This window comes from Cupressus sempervirens, chromosome 5 (assembly GCF_028749045.1).
Source record: "Cupressus sempervirens isolate cs-2001-9-10 chromosome 5, ASM2874904v1, whole genome shotgun sequence".
Taxonomy (NCBI): Eukaryota; Viridiplantae; Streptophyta; class Pinopsida; order Cupressales; family Cupressaceae; genus Cupressus; species Cupressus sempervirens.
Window position 1 is genome coordinate 554,744,332 of NC_143122.1, and position 15,171 is coordinate 554,759,502.

General features: G+C 36.5%; 1 protein-coding gene across 6 annotated transcripts; it reads right to left on the reverse strand.

Moving 5' to 3' along the window:
• Nucleotides 1-1,205: 1,205 nt before the first annotated feature.
• Nucleotides 1,206-13,927, reverse strand: LOC149557136 (alpha/beta-Hydrolases superfamily protein). 6 transcript variants are annotated; one of them, XR_016364845.1, is made up of 10 exons: nucleotides 13,036-13,927; nucleotides 11,149-12,411; nucleotides 8,802-9,965; nucleotides 8,492-8,587; nucleotides 7,406-7,482; nucleotides 3,440-3,524; nucleotides 3,219-3,302; nucleotides 2,994-3,095; nucleotides 2,768-2,880; nucleotides 1,206-1,526 (listed from the first exon to the last, which is right to left on the reverse strand). XR_016364845.1 is itself a non-coding variant. In XM_089831850.1 (10 exons), the coding sequence occupies exons 1-10, from the start codon at nucleotides 13,783-13,785 to the stop codon at nucleotides 1,419-1,421; spliced, it is 3,774 nt and encodes a 1,257-aa protein (XP_089687976.1). In that variant the 5' UTR covers nucleotides 13,786-13,919; the 3' UTR covers nucleotides 1,206-1,418. The 6 variants fall into 6 exon arrangements, 3 of the variants coding, with proteins under 3 accessions (XP_089687976.1, XP_089687977.1, XP_089687978.1); XR_016364844.1 differs by having other exon boundaries at nucleotides 2,782-2,880; nucleotides 13,036-13,926; XM_089831850.1 differs by having other exon boundaries at nucleotides 2,782-2,880; nucleotides 8,492-8,533; nucleotides 13,036-13,919.
• Between the last annotated feature and the right edge of the window lie 1,244 nt (nucleotides 13,928-15,171).

Sequence of the window (15,171 nt, forward strand, 5' to 3'; positions counted from 1 at the left end):
AAGGTACCAATAAGATACAATATTAAATGTATAATTTGCCTCAAATGTCCAGGAAACTCTATTTCAAAGGCAGTAGGGAGGAAAAACAGGGTGATATACAAGTTGTGGTAAGAAAGCATCGTGCGTTGCGAGGAAGATTTTGCAGTACCTGTGTTGATGAAATTGGGGTAGCATCCGAAAATTCTCCCACAAAGTCTAGGATTTTTCCCCATGTTTCATTGGATGTTGAGCAATGATGTTTTCATATGCCATGGACAGTGCCTGCTTTCCCTTGTTTCTTTCATCTTCCCTCTTCCATATGTACCCATGCCCTCTTCGCAAGCTCCTACTTGTTTGGCAAACTGTTGTAGAAAATGTGAGAGAATAGATTGCAAACAACAGGTGGAATTGAAAGGGGTGGAGAACAGGCAGAGAGGGAATGTGATTTTTTATGAGGTGTTTAGTGCCACAAATTGTGCTGCTCAAATGCGACAAGGGTTACAGCATTCTTAGGGCGTAATTCATAGTGTTTTAATCCAGATTTTTGTGGTTTCAAGGGGTACGCATACTATTTCTGCACAGATTTCCTTTCAAACCTGGATAAGCATGGGGTGATTCTGTGAGATAATCTTCATTTACACCTGCCAATTGACATTTTTATCTGGAAGTTTCTAAATTATCTGCAATTTGGGAAGAAACTTATGAAGGCTTCAATGCATAGTCAAACAATGAAGGGATTATCACATAGTGTCCCAACGGGATGTCCCAGTTGAAATCGCATGGTAGAATTATTTTTAAGCTCCCACCTTTTCTGGATTGGACGGTGTTCAATGTTTTCTTTACATTGATCAGAGAAAAAATGTAGAAACAGAACAACTCCCCATGGCTGGCAGGCGGGTGGGGGTGTTGATCTCATATCATGTTGTCCTTCAGTTGTTAAGTTGCTGATCCTGAAAGGACTTAAAAAAAAAAAAAAAAATTGGCCGAAACAAATCCAAAAGAAGTTTCCAGAGACCTTTTTCCCCTAATTTTTGGTGTCAAAAAATATTTTTACCCCTAGGCATAATTGCCACTAGCCAATGAGAAAACAAGTATTGTTTATTCAAAATTAATTAAAAAATAAAAGGTTTTTTCAACCTTAGAGATTTATTAGCTTTGGTTGAAAAAAATTGATGGTGACCACCACTGAAAACATTAGTACCTTATGCAAGGCAGGACTAGTAATAGGATGGACAGCTACCAATATTTTTTATTTTTTATTTGGTTAATAACGAATTCATCAGTCATCATATATGGAATCCTGTATTGTTTCTCATTGCAATAATTGCCTATACAAATACTTGGGAGGCCAAAGAAATTGAGGCTTTACTCTGAACAAGTATGGTATACATTTTCAAGAGATAACAAGAATAGAATAGAGTATGACATATTGAGTAGGCCTAGAGATTACTCTGTAGTTTTTGCAAAAAATTAAGTGTTTCGGTATATGCTGGATCTGTACGGCTAATAGGCTTGCATGAATTAACATGATCTGTTCCATCTAGCACCTGCAACATACAACAAAAACATGCGATCAATAAAAATGAACCCTTAAATCTGAGGTATTTTTTGTTCTGTTGGTCATATTCTTAGATATAGCAGATTCATTACCAGTCAAATTTTTCATATATAGTAAGCCACATCAATTTTAATTTAATTTTTCAACCAACAAAGGGGCAAAACATTTCATTTAATTTATGCAATTGAAAACTTGTCTACTTCAAGTTATGTCAAAATCCTAGCTTGTGAAAATATGCTTGCTAAAGTTACAAGTATCAATGCACAACTCTGCACAACTAAATTTCCTGGTCCACGTTATATCCCAGTCTAAGAACATTACAAGAGGTTGAATGGATTTAGAAAAAGTCAGTAAATGCACAAGCGACCAAGACCGTAAGAAAAAAATTATCTTTCTAGACAACTTCGCCTTAAATAAATATTACAGTAAAATGAATAATCAAGTCTAGAAACCACTTTAAATTGCTGAAACTCAGAAGTCCATTGTCCTCGACCAAAGAAGCCAATCATAATAACAATTGTAGCAGGCGAATTATTGCACAACGTAAGCAAATGAAAAGAGAGGATAATGCACTTGACAAGTGTAATGATGTCATAGATTGCTACTGTCACACAAACAGCAACTATGTAATCCTTGCACTTCAGGGTTATGAATGAACTCTCTAAAAGCATCATTGATGCTGCAATGCCACATCATGCACTATATTGTTATTGAATCTAATGAAAAATACAAGGAAAACTGATTTTAAACAAACTGTCAGAGCTGTGCATATTAGTCCTACAAGAGATGTTAAATGGTAGCACAATTGAAGTAATTTTATTGATAACTGATTCTCAAATTTAAAGAGGCTTTGTGCCAGGCATGTAACCGATGTGTAATACCTATTTAACAACATAGAACAACATAGATATTAAGGAATTATTCACTAATAAGCTAATAGACTCATATTAAGAAGCCAAAGGTACATGAAAACTGATGTAACAATTTGAAACATGGTGATTTTGATTTGTAGTGAATATTGCACATTCATAAGTGGGAACATAATATTCATCCCAGATATCCAATGTAGAAAGGATATTTAGTATATAATTTATAAACTATAAATACTTTGATCTCAATTGAAATTTGAAATATTAATCCATTCATAAGCATTATAAATCATGTTGTTTTTATATTGTACAAAAATCTGCACCTAAATTTAAGTACAAAACTGCAATTTCAATAACTCACGTTCTATAACATACCACAAGTTCACCAAATCCAGGATATGCAGATTCAATTGGTACTACTTCCATACGAAAGGCCCATCCTCCGTATCCCTCGACTAGAGGAGTTAATTTAGTCTAGAAAGAAATCAGTTATCGAACACATACATCAGAGCAGAATTCTCATACCTTCAAACCTGTAAATTACAGATACAACAGAAGAATACACAGGAAGAGCATTATTAAGTCACCTCACTAAAACTCAGAACTTGAAGACCACTTTTGTTATGAAGCTGGCGGACAAAACGGTTAAGCTCTTCTAATCTCGGAGACCCACTCCTTAACTCTACTATCTGAAGCATTCAAGTCAGCACAGCAAAAGACAATTTCAGATATAAATCATAAATGCTTACGTAGACATGTGTCCGACAAGTCTACCACCAAACAGGGAAGAAAAATTAAGAAACAATGCTAACCGAAGGAGCTGGCCGAAGAACAAGTCCCATCCGCCAAGGCATATCTGCAAGCTTACTACCAAAATGTGGGCAGCTGTAAAATACCTAAAAAGGAAAAGAAAATTTCTAGCTTTTTAAAATATCTCAGCCTCGAAAAGTAAATCATATGAACTTAATAGTACAATCAAACAATAAAATCTTAAGCTACAAACAAGTAATCATCAGTATTCGGTGCCACTCACAATTCCAGAAGTGTTGTTAATAAGATTTGTAAGATTCTGCTTTCCCGCTTGAAATAGCATCTGTTTAACAACTAAGCCTCCCATGCTACAGACAACACAGTGTCATAGATCAATAATTTAACAAATGGACAGGAAAACAATATTACTAAAATGACAAGCAAGCAGAGCCCAAATTATCTACTGGAATATGTCCTACTAGAGGTGAGGTAAAATTGCAACCCAACAAGACAATGCTACAAATTGACACCAATTAGGTTCAGGTTCATGATATGACTGACTCTATTGAAGCACATGAAGATATGTGACACTATGAATGTCACAAATATTTAGCAGACAGATCCAATAATCCAAAATGATTGAGATAATCGATTAATTATAAAGGAGAGGAAGTGTCCTTATATAAGCAATTACAGAAGATCTTTCCATAACAGAAGTGGTCAAGAACTAAAGACGGAATAGAGAGATACTAAATATGGACTGACTGACTTACAGAATAGAGAGTTACTAAACAACTAACTAATGATCATTATAAGACAATATAACAATCGTACTTTAATAACCTCCTTAATGATCATTCTACTAACTCCGCCAAGTTCGTCCTCAAGTTTTACAAACTTGTGCCAAAGAGTACTGAAAGTTAATCTCCTTGCAACCAACACAAGATCCTGAGACTCAAAATAGTGAATATGAGCTGATTGGCAGGTATTATAATCAGGATTTGCTGACGTTTGACTACCTCCGGTGCAGCTGGGTGTTGATATGGTGAAGGCCAACGGTCACTTGTTTCTTCCCTCCAATAAGCGTGTCTCTTGGTTTCCAGAGACTTTTCATATGTAATATTATTGGAGCCTTTTTATATGCTGCTCTGCACATTTTGTAATCACCTTTTTACATATTAATCTAATACTCTGCAGTCTGGACGTAGCCACTATTATGGTGAACCAGGATAAATTTGGTGTTGCGTATTTTTTCTTATTGCGACATTTTTTATTTCTCTGTTTAAATCCTTTCACTGGGGACTGATGTCCATCCCCAGCGGCAGCAACTTTGCAAAGAAAGGTTTCATTGTCAAGTAAAGTACAAAAGAAGAGAAAGCTTTCTTCTGAGGTACAGAAAACCATATAATGCTCTGTAATATGCAGAAAGGCCATCATACGGTCTGCTGCAACTCAGAAATAGAGCTAGGGCGTCAACTTTTTTTTGCACTTTGCAAAGAAAAGAAAGCTTTACTTCTGAGTTGCAATCGATAAAAAGTCAAAAATTCTGCTAGAATATTTCCAGCTATTTGAAGTAACTGACAATTTTGTCAATTAAGGTATTATCATTAAGAAATGTCTGAATGATGTATAAATCGCTCACGACTGTTAGAAGGGATATTTCATTACCAACAAAAAAACTCTTATAGTCTACTGAATCCCTTTTTTTGGTTAGCTAGAGGTTGAGTATTACGAAAAGCAAAAGGAGACACTTGAAGATTCCCCAAAATCATAGGAACGACCAACCAGTCCATGAAACACAACAGAAATCTAGCATCCTCCCTTTGTTACCTTAGCAATTCAAATCCTTCTGCAGTTTAAACCACATACTTTGATCGTTTACCTCTAAGCATTAATTCATGAATAATCAACTTCCAACAGCTAAATATATGACTGTATATTCTATGTAGAATCTTGGTGATAAGATCAAAACTAAAAGAAAATAATTTTATTACAATTTGCCACACAAAAAAGGTTTAAGGAGTGTTTTTGGGTGATTGGGCACTTCTTTAACTGAGGAGGCACGCTTAACCTGTGGGTTTGCCCCAGGTATGCCTGAGTGCCCAAGTCATGCTGCAGGTACATGGGTGCACACCCACGGCATACCTAGTGCCCATAGGGCATACCCTGGGCGCATTGGGTAAACCTGGTGCAGGTGTATGGGGTCGGGGGTGCAAACCCTACAACTTAGATTATAAATCACTGTCATTAGTCTGTAACTTAAATATATAATTATTAATGTAGCTAATATAAAACATTTTAAGTTTCAAAACAATTTTATATACATATATAGTGTATAATATATATTATATACTAATATTAAATATAGTGTATATTAATAATCTTTAATTATAAACTCCTGTTCCAGCCTTCTAAAGTGCCAATTATATTTATTTGCAGCAGAATCTGTAATTTGCTCCCTCCTACTCCTTCACCCATCGAATTGACCATTAGTTTTGATTTTTGTTACAGTTTTTGTTTGATACAAACCAAGGATATTGCCAGTAAGTAACAATGCTAACCAATATGTTTAAGGTTCTTATTATCACCATTTCGGAAGTAAAGAATATTTTGTTAGAAGTTTTCCAAAGATCAGAATAACGAAATCAACCTTGACTATTTCACGCCTATTTCCAAGCCTACTCCAATTCTGAAATGTTTGTACCTGCAATCGGCCTTATTTTTTGACAATTGGCAACATGTCTATTTTGATTTTACATTGATATTAATATTATTTCTTTCTTTCTTTCAATAAATATTTGCAATAAAAATTAGTTATTTCCTTTATTGTGAACATGATTGCTGGAAGTTACAGATTTATGTTTTCTCTTCATTTACTAGAAATAGGCCTTTGAGGCATGTAATACAATATACATGACCTCTAAACATATATCCTGATACTTGATAATGGAAAGAAAGAAGTTCAAGAGGAAGTCTTCTTAGAATTTCAACATTGAGTGGAGGAGAGCATCCAGCACAATAAAAGAGAAATGCAAGCTGAAAGATGTCTTCTTATACATCTAAATAGATGGATGAAGGAGCAAAAGACAGGTCAGCATATATATAATCCAACAATTTAGTAACTCTATACTAAATCCAGGCCCAATTTCAGAAGTAACCAATGATGAGTTTGACCAGAGACTTTGATTTAAGAGTCAAAACATCAATGTGCAACATCTTGCACTTGAGCAGATTTCAAGCTTTTATGAGACAGAAGATGTTGGAAATTTTTAAATCATTGACATCAGTACCTGCTCGTGTCAATATGATGGCATTGGATTTGCAATGATAACTGTATGTTATGGGTACATCATTGACAAAGTTTCACTGAACTTGAACTTAGGCACATATCAGTCATCCCAACGTTTTATCCAAATAATGTTACAAAATAATATATTTTGAAACTTCTTCTGTCTCATTCCAAAGAGCAAACTTAATAATTATGAACCTACAATTCCAAATTGTAATTCTATATTAATTGTTTTCTGTTTACAAAGTTATACTTTTACAGCTTGTGTTATTTCCGGGATTGGACCTTCCCATAAACATTCATTAAACATTCTACATTAATCATTTTCTGTTTACAAAGTTCTACTTTTACATCTTGTGTTATTTCCAGCATTGGACCTTCCCATTATCCTTCAAGAAACAGGATGACTGACCAACAATGGGTTTCATGGTTTAGGTGGATCACCAGGTTCAGTTTACTCCCGATCTTGAGAACAAAATCAAATCTTAAAGGTGTGCAAAATTCTAATATTGAGTGTAATATAAATGTTGGAAAGTCTACTCATTACCACATAAGTCATACGCAGCAGAAGCATACTGCCAGGACTGAGAATTACAAAATCAACATTACCATTCTAGAATTTACATACAGTATACTTGTCCACGGCAGTTAACAATAACACTCTAAAAAGTGTCTTTGACCTTTGAATATTTCTTTCAAATATGCACTTATAATTGCCACTCAAACAAGTTTTGCCCAGCAATCTACTCTGTTTTGAACTTTCTACATTTTTTTGGAAAAGTACCTATTTGTGAGTAACCAGAAAAAGAGCTAATCAAGAGCTGAGGCCAAGCAAGCATTACTATCACATTCTAGTAGATATAAAGCACCACCTGACGCAACAAGAATGCAAATTAAAAATACAATAGGAACAAAAAGCAGGAGAACATCTATATACTGAAAATGAGACTTCAAGACAACCTGTGAGTGACAAATACGACAGGTCGTCCCCCAATACCAGCTGCAACCAATTTCTTCAGCAACATTAGGCTCACTTCCTGTTGACACCCTCAAAGCAAAGAAAGTTAGATTGTATTTTATGTTGCACATATGTTAAATTTTCTCTACTGATATCCATAAATATAGACAGATACATCTCCAGAGCACCTCACATATATCACAGATAATACCTTTCACTACCTTGAATGCTAAAAGGGAATATATGCCACAGTCCACTTCAATCTAATGTAGATTAAGCCTTTAAAATCAGAAGTCAGCTCTTAATTGCAATAATGAAGACACCATAAAACACAAAAGTTTAAATGAAAGCAGTGCGGCAATAAAACTTGATAAGATCCCACATGTCTTAAATAAGACAGGTAAAACCAGTTTTTAATTGTTAAAACAAACCTTGTTTTTTATACCAACAATCTTATTGGAACTGTTGCCTGGTAAACCCCCAAATTCTAGTTCCTGTGATGTACAGGCATGATGATCTACGAGGATGTCTTGAAGAACATGTAATTAATAGCTTTCTGTGAATATGTTTTACTCACAGGATTTCAAAACCCTAGGAAAACCCATTGCAAGGCTATCCAACCCAGTGTGTATAAATTTATGAAAGATTCCAAAATATTTTTGTAAACAAGAAAAAAACTTCATCAAACCCTAAAAGATAAATTCAGAATTCCTGTTATGCATCTCAACTGAAAGACCTGTTGGCCAAGACATATAGGGTATCAGCAAACATTTTGTCTAGTTCCTTTGGCCTTAATGAATGCCTTCAAGACAGTTCAAAGCTTCAAGAAAATTGAAAGAGAAAAAAGTCCACAGTATTCTACTTGTTTCCAATTAGGCAGATAGGCAACAAAGTCAAACCATGACCAAAAGTTCTTGGGAGAACAATATATAATTTATCTTCTTTAGCTGACAAGAATAGAGTATTAAACAGAAGTAATTATAAAAATTAAAAACTAAAGATCAATGTCTTAAGGGTGATTATCAGTATCAGACTCATATAATTAGGTAAGCCACCTGCTACCCAAGGAAAGTTTAAATTATACTCACCTCAAGCGGTAGCGTAGCTCCTGACCACTGAGATAGATTTGTCTGCATGCAGCATTCAATCAGATGGTACCATGCACATCAGAGGAAGGCCCAAACCTGATGTCCAGCTTCATAATTAAAACAACTGCTAGCATCTGGACAGGCACTTGACAAAGAAACATACCATGCAGCCCAAACAAGAAAACCAATGCAGACAAGAGAATTCTAATTATTCTAATCACCTACACAGATTTATAAATATAAATCTTGTGACTACCATGAAGAATAGAAATGCAAATAATAATCAAGCTCCTCATAATAAGCTTACAACCTTGTATTTGACAGTAAGCAAGCGAGTTCGAGGAAGATCAGCTGCAAGCCATTCCCTAGGCCAACAAGTTCCTTCTCTTCCGGAATCCTCATCTATCTTCTCAACAAGACCAGATTTGCTTGTAGTAGAAGCTTTATTGTCTGACAGACGCCATGTATTGAAAGGCCCTCCACGTAACCCATGCACAAAAACGACATCAATAAGAGGATCTGCTTCTTCATGCATCTCTTGAGATGTATCCTGAGGAATCCTCGAATGAATGCCAGGCTTTGAATCTTCTTCAAATCTACCGGTTCTCTCATCAAGATTGTTTGCTGAATACTCCACATCAGTCATATCTACTGCACTATTTTGAGGCATGTTGTGGGCCTGGAAAGTTTGACATTTATAGTAAGATGCCTCAGGATTTATTATAAAAACCATATCCTCATACCGAGGGCACATGTTTCTCTGAATATCCATGTTTCCTGCCTGCCCGCTGCCAAATGTGTGGTTTTTCCCATTGTAATTTGCATTTGATATGTTTAATAGAGTTGCTCGAGCATAACTACGAATTTTTGGATCATTGCATCCAGAGATTTTTCCATTTGCACAGTCTTCAAGCCATCTGCACCAAGCTTCATCTTCTGAAATTACTTTTGATGCTTCAGAATGTAGTGAAAGAATGGTTAGGAGCCTAGCTGCATGCTTTCTAATGTGTGCAGTAGGTGGCACCCTCACACTAGATGAGCTATTTTCTTTTGGAATGGCACTTTTATCTACAGAAGTAGAAACTTGATCTTGGCCCTCGCGCAGCCTAGATGCATCATATACTTCAGTTGCAGCTAGTTGCTCATAATCATCACTAAGCATAAAACGCCGCAATAAACAAAGTCCACCAGATTCAATTATTCTTTTCTGGTAACTCTGATTCTCTGAGCATAATTCTGTCAATGCCTTAATACCTTTAAGGGTTGCTGACGCAGAATCAGCTGCATCAATACTTATTGGCCTATCTTTCTTTTTAGGAGTGATATATTCAGCAAATGTAGTTAACATAAGTAGATCATCTGGGGCTTGGCTTTCAGAACTGTCAGAACTTGCAACCCCATTTTTCTCAGATGTGCATGCAATTATGCCTACCAACTGGGTGGCAGATTGTACAGCTGATTGAATAATTTGGCTCTGCAAAACAGAATAAGCCATTCAAATCATTTATATATCTGTACATTAACCAAATTTGAATGGATACAGATACATATACAAGTACAGGTATGATAGCAGATACTGATATGGCCATTTTTTAAGACCCTCAATATGGATATGGTTGAATACAACATTCATAATAGAACATAGACACATATATTTGACACGAGTTTCTAACTTATTACAAGATATTTTCATTATTTCAAAAGCAACATAGACATGCAATTGCTATCTACATAATTATAAGTTGATTTAAATATTACAATATTCTAAAACTGATAGAGTTGTGCTCTGGAAGATAATTCAGAAAAATAGGTAGCTAAAACAGGAAAAAAATTATTGTCTTCCTCATTTGGTGTAGGTTTTTGTTTATGCCAACAACAAAACAAAGTTGCATAATTGAAGATTTTCTTAATTAAGGATGATTTATGTCAGAGTTTTAAAGATCAAATCACATATTATTTGGCACAATTGGAAAATTAAGTGTTTTTCTACCACGCGTGGGTGGGGAATCCAATGTCTATCCATGCCATATTGTATCTGTATCCAATACAGATACAGGGACATGCAAGCCCGAGGAGGGGCAAGGGAGTTTCCAGCTTTTCTGTTTTAAAGTGACATAGTACTTATTCATTATTGAAACATCAATTTTCATGCAAAAGGAAAAGCTGGGCCATGCACAACTTGAAATGGAAGTAAATTTTGTCATTGACCTTCAGAACTTGAGTTAGAAGTAAAGTTTCTCATTGACCTTACACTTGCAAATACCAAAAACATTATTACAATGCAAAGAATTCTTTCCTAAATGACGTATAAACCTTAATTAAGCAAGCAGTTAATAAGTTCCCTCGTGTATTCTGAGTAACCCACCCTAATATTTTCCTTGCAGTTAACACAAAAGTCAATTCATGGTTGTGCCAGTAATGGTGCATGGCTTCATAAATTCAAACTAGGTAAGTGATGCTCGTGCTAAAATAATTTTCTAAAGGAGAAGATCTTAAAGCACTAGTAATCACACTCTCTCTTCTACACTTAAATTCAGTGGATAGCACCAAAAGTTTCTGTTTTCAGTTGCATTTTAAACATAGGACTTCAAGGAAAATAAAGGTGTGCTTCTCCTAACAACTGCAATATGATAGATTTTATAGAGCAGAAAAATTACCTGCACACTGCTATTTGCCTTGACTTCTGTAGATTTTGATGAAGTATTATTCCTCTTTGCAGGTGTGATCTTGCAAAGACCAATGAGTTCAGACAGTAATAAAGTCAGCCATGTTTGAGAAATGATAATGGTATTCGGCCCATGCACTTCAAGAATTTGTGTAAGAACATTTGCAGCTGAGGACCTTGTGCCTTCGGCAGAGTGTCTTCCAGAGACCCAGCGTAAAAGAATTCCAGACCATTGCATGCTGTCTTGAAGAGAAAGAGGGGATCCTGTAGTCCACAGCAACTCTATTGCTTTTGCTAGAATTTCTTGAATGTTCTGATCTGTCTGTGTCTGTTTGGAAATTTCTCGGATCAATTTTAGGTCTTTGTCCATTACTACCTTTCGTGCATTACTGCTTCTTTCTATGGTCACAAAAAATGAGGAAAGTGCCACACGTACAAGAGGGATATCCTGAGCTCTACAAGCTTGAACAGCCATAGAAAGAAGAGATGAACTCCATTCAGCTCCGAAGTCAACTACAGGCACACCTTTATCCTCCATGAGTAGTCGTGCAATCAATGCTCCATGCCACTTCACAATACGCTCAGGTGCTGCTAATGAAGTCATAACAGCATGACCATCTCTGTCTAACTCTGCAATCTTAGATCGATTAGAACCAGATGCTGAGGCCCAACTAGAAAGAGCCCATGCAGCCAATGGCACTGCAACATGCCTACTTTGTAAATCATCCCAAAGACCAGGATAATCAAGCTTTTCATTTAAGGCAACAGTGTTTGAAGAAACCGATGGAACTGAAACATAGGAACTGCCACTTTTTGCGGATAACTTTTCAATAGCAACATGGTCCGGCAGATGGTTTCGGGAGAAAGAACATTGAGAGAAATGGGAATGAGGTAATATATAGTTATTCCAATGCCTTAAAAATGGAAACTCTAGCCTAGAGAAATCATGGAATCTCAATAACCCAATGACACCTGTGCCCCCAAGAACCTTAATACCAATACCCCGCATCCCTTTCCTGTCATCATCATCATCGTCACCATCACGCGGCTCGTCTAACTCTAGTCCACCCTCCTCAATGACCTGAAGAGCTGCAGCAATGTCTCTCAAGTCTGCACATTCAGGAAGCCTGGGCCTGAACACTTTCTTGCTTGGGTTCTCACAGCTGGTTGTAACGATATCCATAATGGCAGCAACAAGCATGCTTTTGCCTTTTAAAACTTCCCCATTGACACGTAAGAGCTTTATCTTTTTTGGCTGTATAAAAAGCAAATGCAACCTTAGAATGAAACCTTCAAATAGGGGATGTTTCACCATTACGAAGAGTAAGGCATAATCATCAACAAATATTACAATAATTATTCAGCAACTATACGTAAGAATATATTTCACACCTTCAATGACATATCACTTTTGTTAAAAGAAACAAAATACAAAAGTAAAAGAATGGCAGACACTTAAAGGGAATGCTTTCAAAGTTGATACTACTACAAAGTGACAATTCATAGGGATGACTAGACAATTAATTTGGACAAAGTTTTAAGACTGCTGTGCTATTTCTGACAGAGGTATTATCAAAGTCTCTTCAGTTGTTCATGAAATGGCCGCAAAAACTTAATTCTGTAGTGAGGAAGAATCCCAAACTTTCACAATATACAGTAGGTATTCTGTAATGAGGAACAATCCCAACATTACAAACCGAAGTCGAATGTTGCGACTGATTTCCTAGCATGTTGTTAATACATGAGAACAACCGTGTTCTGTCATACTTAAGTTCTAACGTTTCTTTTCCAGCTTGCACTAGAAGACTCTTCTGAAAAGTAATTCAGCATTAAAACATAATTATGAGCTGCGGAAGCATCAACTGTACCAAATCCTTACATTTTTGGCAGAGTGAGGATGTATGGAGTTAATAAAACGAAACAGGTGAGAAATGGCAAGCGGCCTGGCAAGAACTGCTTCGCATGTAGCAGAATCCGAAATCAAAAAGGAAAGCGCCCTGGCTGCCTCAGCCTGCGTGAGCGGCGGCGTGGAAGGAGAGGATAGCGTATCAAACAACCAATCGACCACTGCCCCTCCACCAGCAGCCACAATGGCCCTCCTCCTGCTCTCATTTGCCCCCGCCAGATCAGCCAGCAACGCCGCCACTCTCATCTTCAGCCCTAACTTGGCCTCCTCATTAGCAGACGACAACATCGACCGCAAGGATTTCATTAACACCGCCGCCGCCACACCCGTCTCCACGCACCCCCTATACAAAGACGCCCCTTTCTCAAAAACCTTCGCCTTTGCCTCCTCCAGCCTGTGAAACCCTTCCTCCATTTTCGCCCTCACCTTCGCCTCCGCCTCCACATCCGTCAACACAAATGCCCCTCCCGCTACTGCGGTGGAGAGAAGCCCGGCGGACAAATAGACCATTGTCTTGCTGAGCGAATTTGGGGGCTGCTGCGACAAAATCGAAGGACCTCTGTGAATGACCACCGTGCTTGTTGCCGCTTCATTTTTGGCTCCCCCCGAAAGATTTCGATTTGTCGCCACTTCAGTTTTTGTTTCCCCTGATAAGTTTCGATTTCTCGTAACGAATTCTTGAATTGGCTTATACCGCGCTCTTCCGATCTTCCAACACTGCATCTTTTAAACTCGTCCTACGCGAATATCATAGTTATTTGAGCTCCGATGGAGTTTTAGAGATTGTACAGGGATATAATGTCGTTTAGAACACAGTTTCACAACAACAATCGTCGATTAATTTTGCTTAAGCACGAGATGTCTTCTAAATTTGGCACCGCTTCAGCTACTTTATATGCAATTCGTTTTTTTTTTTGAGTTTGGAGCGTAAAGGTATCAGAAAGATATATTCTTCCTAAAGATCCTACAAATATTCCTTCTATCACAAGACTAATGGAAATCTATCTAAGTGACAACGGGAATGCATGACTTTTATGGTATTAGAAGATTAAATGTTTCATGGAATGGAGAGAGAATTAAAATTGGTTTAGGTTAATCTTACTATTTCGATGCCTTTTTTTAAAGCTAAGAGTTACTTGTGAAAATTGTAAATCCTTCTAATTAATTATTTACTAGCTTATATATACCTCTATATATATTACGCCGAGAGTAATCGTTCTCGAGGCGCTTATTTTCATTTAATCCCAAGGTTATTTTAATAACAGTTGAGATTTATGAAAATGAAAATAGGCGCCTCGAGAACGATTACTCTCGGCGTAATATATATAGAGGTATATATAAGCTAGTGGCAATCGCGGCGCAACAGGGAAAGTATTTTTACATTTTTTTCTATTTTTTAAAGGTTAGTGCTAAATTATTTATTTCTTTTTAAATACAATTGTATAAACTTACTATAAAATGTAATAGTGTAAACTTATTATAAAATTATCCTTGAATGTTTTATTTTTTAATTCTATATATGGTGTTTATTTGCATCACTTTAATTCAGTTTTATTTTAAGCATATTGTTATGTAAAATGGTATATTGAAGAGTAGAGTTATAGTTAGGGTTAGGGTTAGTGTTAGGGTTGGGGCTATTGTTAGGGTTTGAGTTATGGATAGGGTTTGAGTTATGGTCAGGAATAGAGTTGCAATTAGAGTCAGGATTAGCATTAGGGCTAGAGATAGGGTTATTTTTAGGATTATGAATCTTGTTAGGGTTATAGTTAGGGTTAGGTTTAGAATTAGAGTTAGAGTTAATGTTAGGATTAGGGTTAGAATTTGGGTTACAAATATAGTTAGGGTTAGAATTAGAGTTAGGGTTAGGGTTAAGGTAAGGGCGAGGGTAAGAATAAGGGTTTAGATTACAAATATAGTTAGGGTTAGGATTAGAATTAGAGTTAGGTTTTGAGTTAGAGGTAGAGTTAGAATTGTAGCTCGAATAAGGGCTAACGTTAGAGTTGAAATTAGGGTTATAATTAGGGTTAAAATTAGGATTAGGGTTAGGGTTAAAATTAGATTTATGGTTAGAGTTAGAGAAAGGGGTAGAGAAAGGGTTAGTTTTAGGGT

Coding starts and splice junctions, on each gene's coding strand:
- LOC149557136 (XM_089831850.1), bottom strand. CDS start 13,785: ATGCAGTGTTGGAAGATCGGAAGAGCGCGGTATAAGCCAATTCAAGAA. Junction 12,412..13,035: donor ATCCTCACTCTGCCAAAAAT/GTAAGGATTTGG, acceptor CTTTTTATACAG/CCAAAAAAGATAAAGCTCTT. Junction 3,303..3,439: donor TTAACAACACTTCTGGAATT/GTGAGTGGCACC, acceptor TTTCCTTTTTAG/GTATTTTACAGCTGCCCACA.